This window comes from Nelumbo nucifera, chromosome 1 (genome assembly GCF_055504915.1).
Source record: "Nelumbo nucifera cultivar China Antique chromosome 1, China Antique-T2T, whole genome shotgun sequence".
Taxonomy (NCBI): domain Eukaryota; kingdom Viridiplantae; phylum Streptophyta; class Magnoliopsida; order Proteales; family Nelumbonaceae; genus Nelumbo; species Nelumbo nucifera.
In genome coordinates this window covers 2,856,328-2,862,112 of record NC_142649.1, presented here as the reverse complement: position 1 = coordinate 2,862,112, position 5,785 = coordinate 2,856,328, and the positions used below count along the sequence as shown (strand labels likewise).

General features: G+C 35.7%; 1 protein-coding gene across 1 annotated transcript; it reads left to right on the top strand.

Annotated features, from left to right (window-relative positions):
• Positions 1-823: 823 nt before the first annotated feature.
• Positions 824-5,438, top strand: LOC104605291 (protein VERNALIZATION 3-like). The gene is made up of 4 exons (XM_010270009.2): positions 824-1,100; positions 1,540-1,601; positions 3,960-4,000; positions 4,979-5,438. Exons 1-4 carry the CDS (start codon positions 903-905, stop codon positions 5,200-5,202), a joined length of 525 nt encoding a protein of 174 aa, XP_010268311.1. The 5' UTR covers positions 824-902; the 3' UTR covers positions 5,203-5,438.
• Positions 5,439-5,785: the final 347 nt, after the last annotated feature.

Below are 5,785 nucleotides of genomic sequence, written 5' to 3'. Positions count from 1 at the left end.
TTCTGGGTTCCTTTAATTTGGTCCCCTCATTTATACTACAGACAACGTGGACACTCGAACTCCTCATATCTCTTGTACCCTATATATGTCTTCTTATTTCCTGCTTGTACTTTTCTTTAAGTGAACAAGAACTTTGTGCTTTGACCTTTGATCCTTTTGTCTAATACATTAGGTTGAGAACTGTATGAATTGAATGAATTTTTTTTTTTTTTTTTTGATGAGTAAGTCCTACATTTCTTTAAGAACAAATTAAACAGAAATAGTTAGAAAAAATATTTTATTAAGAACAGAATTACAAAACCAGGTGAATCATATCCTTTAATCCAAACAACATATTTTTCCCTAATATATACTTAATTTCCTATATGTATATATATCACAAAAAATAATTGATGACTCGATGAAATCACAGAGCACCATCGATCACGTCTGTCGCAGCTATTGAAGACTAGAAAAAGCATGATGCCATGAAGAAAAAAAAAATTCCTACAAAGGAACAATTTTTTTTTTTTTTGGGTGATTCCCATCTGTCGGCAAGCCATAGGAAATTGAACACGGTGACATCATCTTCCGAAATGATTAGAAAAAATTCCACCTGCATTTGAATTCCATGTTTCATCAGAATATTTAAGTAGTAGGCCCACATGGCCCTTCAATTGAATGAAGGACTATAGCATATAATATATTACCGGTACGTAGTAAGGTTGTGGAAGAAAAGCAGATTCTAGTCATGGAGGAATTAAAGGTGAAAAGATAAGATGCCTGCAGCGTGAAGTATATATATATATATATATAGCATTCCACTCACGATGGTTTTCATCTATCACCCACCCCACTGGAATCTGCGACTTGAACCACATTGCTAGCTGCAGGCTGCAATCTATATCGTCCTGATCATAACCATGTCTGGCAGAAGGGATCCTTTATTTGTTGGTGGTGTGATAGGGGATGTGTTGGACCCATTCGAACGATCTGTTCGTCTCAGAGTCACTTACAACAATAGGGAAGTTAATAATGGATGCGAGTTTAGGCCCTCCGCTGTGGTCAATCAGCCCAGAGTTGAAGTCGGAGGCACTGCTCCTGGCAAGCTCTATACACTGGTGAGTATTAGTCTCATCGGTCTCAATGATCGATCCATCTCAAATTCTTCCAAACCCTTAACTCATCCATGACGGTTCAGTTGGTAATATCTCTCTGACTCCTTCACTTTGTAGCAGAGACCTGATCATATCTCATCCTCCCTTTATATTCTTCGGTTGTTGTTCAGTGCTAGCTGTGGCCTGTATCGTACGTTGTTGCCCTATATATAATTCAGGCACAGGCAGCACCTTAACCATTAATGGAGGAGGGTTTTATGTTTTAGCCTTGGTCTGTCACTTCTGTTTCAAATGGATCAGTGCATTACTTCTGTGGTTTCACAAAAATAAATGCATATGCACTGCTTCCTTTTTATATTTCAATGATAGAATTGCTTTTTTTTTTCTCTTGATCGATTTCTCTACTGTGACTTCATCACCAGTTGTGTTCGACTGTATGTAGGTAATGGTTGATCCTGATGCTCCGAGCCCATGTGATCCAAACATGAGAGAGTATTTGCACTGGTGATCATCTCTCTCTCTCTCTCTCTCTCTCTCTAGGGTGCAACTTTACAGTCTACAGTGCTCTCATGAGACTGTTTCTGTGCCACACGAACAGAATTTACAAATCAGCAAAATGATAATTAAAACCCATTTATCTCTATATATTCTAACAAATACATAACAGTTCAACAGCACAGAAACATGTCTCGTGGTACCAAAAACTAGAAAAACAGTGTGGGCTATGAGTCGTATTAATTGCATGCTCGAGTTACAGAATTTGCATCCTAGAAACCATCAAATCTTGCATGTAATTAAGCGATGCAACATTTACAGGCTACACTGGTTTCAGACTGATGATAACTCAAAATATGATTGTATACCGTAGAAATAAGAATATACCCATTAAAGCATGACTACAAACATGATAAGGGAAATGATAATAGTGGAGAAGAAATTAAATATTTTTGCAGCTATATATCTTCTCTATTTCAGTGAAGCTATATATATATATATAATATTTAATGTTCTTCTCATTCTCATGGATGAAGACATATCTAAACATTAATTTGAAGTAATGCAAGGGCAGGTGAACCTTTTTTGTTTTTCCCTCTCTCGCAGAACCCTTTTATGGTTAATGGAGATCTATGAATGACTCTTCTCCTGGGTAGCTATATACAATTAGACCTGGCAATTGGGTTGGGTGGGTTGGGTTTGGGTTGGGTCAAGGTACTTCGGGTTAGATTTCAGGTTGGGTTGTCAAATGCTATTCTCTAACCCTAAATGTCTGGGTTAGGTTTGACCCATGCGTCAATTCGGGTCATCCCAAAAAATAAAGAAAAACTACATGAAAAATGTCAAAATTAAAAGAATTAATCTTAAATTCTAAATATAAAATAAAAAAATGATCATTTAACAATTTAATGAGTAAACAATAAAAAGTAAAGACTAAATAGAAAAAAATAAAGAATGAAAACTTCTAACAATGCATAAATAATCCCAATTAGACTTGACAATCGGGTCAACAGGTTGACCCATGACCCAACCCAATTTATTTTGGGTTGGGTTGGATCGGGTCATTTTTACATTTAGGTAGCTAAATGTGAAACCCTAACCCTGTTTTTTCGGGTTGGGTTGAGTCAACTTTTTGCCGGGTCTGCATACAATAGATTATTTCAATTAATTTTAGATATATACTAAATTCTAATTAGTATATATATATATATATGTATATATATATTTTTTTTTTCCTACTAAACAAGAAACAATTAATTATGCTTCTCTTGTGGTGTTTGAATTTCAGTTTCTTATGATGATGATGAGGGGGAGGGCCGGGTAAATTTACTTTTCTATAGCTATAGCCTATAGGGGGTGCAGTGCAAATGGGGTATCAGATTTGAAGAATTTACACAGAATGAATGTGACCTGGGACCTGGAGCTAATGCTCAGCACAAGCCCAAACCAAGTTGCACTACTTCACTTTTCGGTTTTTTGCCCTTCAGTTGGTGGGTCCATATGTTTAATTTGAAGTCCAATCCATTTTGACCTCTGAGGAGAAGATTCTTTTCCTATATATTGTTCCACGAAACGTGTCCCGACTGGGAAGATGCATGGGACCAAAAGTTCTGGTCCAGAACTGGGGTACGTTTAGGGCCTTAACAAGAAACCCGTGTCGTCCCATCACCATTAATTCTCGATTGTGGTTTTCTGCTTTTTTTCTAGAATGAGGATATTTTGGTGGACCAGCAGCGGTCCTGACCTCCTGGGTTCTTTCTTTTTTGTGTCCATGTATACGTTGTGTCTATATAACCTTGTAATTGTATAGGCCAATCGAAAGAGATAGATAGATAGATGTTATAAGGGGGTCAAAACGTAAATAAAATATAGATGGACACAAAAGGGGCCAACCATTGAAATGGACAATGAGAAGGAAAGTTTTATATAAAAAACTATATTACTATGAAGATTTTTTGAACTATAAGGGGGCCATGACTCCGCCTCTAGCCATCATATCTTCCTGTATCTACCTCTTTTGCTTTTTTCTCTTTTCCTCTCCTCTTTTCTGTTTATTACTTTTGAAAAGCAACGCATGTCTACCAATTAACATGTTGAACCATTTCATCTCATCTGTATTTTAATTTCCTGTATAGCAGTTTCTTCTCTCCATTGTTGATCAGTAAATTAAATTCCAGTAAACTCAGGTGGTTATATATATATATATATATATATATGTATATACATGGCTATTATTGTGGTTTGAATATTGATCAAGTATTCTAATTAAAACTTAAAACATGCAATATATAGGTGGTAAATTACTGGTTAGTCTCTTTTTAGTCATGGTTGCTGTGCTAACTTCTTTTATAAATTTTTACACTATAGGTTGGTGACAGATATCCCAGATGGTGCTGGCCCAAATCATGGTAAGTAAATTAAATCAATCTGTACGTACAATGTCTTTATAGATTAATGCAATTGCTTCCGTTATATATATATATATATATATACACATCCTCTTTGGAAGAGCTTTAAGTTGAGCTGCTTAACACAATAGTTGCCATTGAGAGTAGCAACCAAGATATATATAAGGAAAAGGCCAAAGCCATGGAAACAAGCTTATAACAAGTGCTGGTCATGAGCTTTCACCAAACACTGTGTTAGGGTAATAATAGCATTTAAAAGTTATATACATATGTCTAACTCAAGGTTAAAATTGTATCTTAATTGCTTAATTAAGAGGATAGTTATTATTATTATTATTATTATTATTATTGTTGTTATCTTCTTTTTTTTATTTCTGATGAATAAAAAATCATCCATTTTACATTTAATGTGAAGAGAAACACAACAAAAATATTTCTTTTAGACTTCATTCAATGCAGATTGCAATTGAAGTATTGAACTGCTGGTCCAATGTTTAAGCCGATCAAATCCCAACCCAGTTGGAGAATTATAATCTTGACACTTATCCACAGGACACTACAGCCGTACATTGGGAATATCTTCAATTCGGATCTCCTATCCACACTTATCTAGAGGACACTACAGCTCTACATTGGGAACACCTCCCGTGTTTTACGTGGAAGATGTTCCCAATTAATGTGTGGCTGTAATGATGTGTGGGTACACAGGAGATCTGATTCGTTGATAGCATTTTTTGTCATTTCCTCTCCGTTCATTCATTATATGCCAAAAAGACATGATACTGGAATAGCTTTAACCAATAAAAATCCACCCATGAATTTTGATAAATATCATTCATTGGTCATAAGTTTTTCAGATATGATGTCTTTCTGATATTATAGTCGAAGCCTTCCTATATATGTTCTCCGGCGGTGATGATCGATATATTCATTGTGTTGTTGGTGGTGTATTTGGTTAAAAAAAATAAAAAAATACAGGGCAGGAGATAGTATGCTACGAGAACCCACGTCCAGTACTGGGGATTCATCGCTATGTGTTCGTGTTGTTCCAGCAACCTGGAAGGCAGACGATTTATGCTCCAGGCTGGCGCCAAAATTTCAGCACTCGAGACTTTTCTGAGCTTTACAATCTCGGCTTGCCGGTTGCTGCCGTTTATTTCAATTGCCTCAGGGAGGCTGGCTATAATGGAAGAAGACGTTAACTCATCATCAATATAATCTTAATTTCCTAATTATTATTAACTAATTTCTACTTCTATATATATATATATATATATATATATATATATCTACAAATATCTAAAGTTAGGATTATATATATATATATATAAATAAAATATCAATATGATGAATATATAGATATTACAACTGGCCTGGGATCTCTTTACATTTTCATCTCTTGTAAATTGCTGATGTTAATTCCAATAGTGGTGAAAGTGTTTATCTCATTATTAAATGGCATATTCCTTCATATTTGAATATGCTTTTTTTTCTTTTTATTTTTTTTAAACAGGCATTTCACGCAAAAGATGAATTCCTCCTGTTAGAATGGCCATACGGTTTTTGGAATTTGAGAGTGGAAAAATCGGTTTAGGAACGGCAACAGGGCAGGGATTAAATTTTCATCCTTGACCCCGATTCTGAAATTAGCTTCCATTAATTCCCATCTCGGATCTTCGTTGGGGATACAATTTGTCCTCCATCCCCAATCCCCGATGGGGATGGGTTCCCTGCAGGGACCCAAATCCCTGAAATGTACATAGGCAGGGTGGGGGCCTTAATCCC

Bases quoted from the DNA above. Each gene is read 5' to 3' on its own strand.
- LOC104605291 (XM_010270009.2), top strand. From the start codon at position 903: ATGTCTGGCAGAAGGGATCCTTTATTTGTTGGTGGTGTGATAGGGGAT. The intron at 1,101-1,539 runs GTGAGTATTAGT...GACTGTATGTAG, and splicing joins CTGGCAAGCTCTATACACTG to GTAATGGTTGATCCTGATGC. The intron at 4,001-4,978 runs GTAAGTAAATTA...AAAAAAATACAG, and splicing joins TGGTGCTGGCCCAAATCATG to GGCAGGAGATAGTATGCTAC.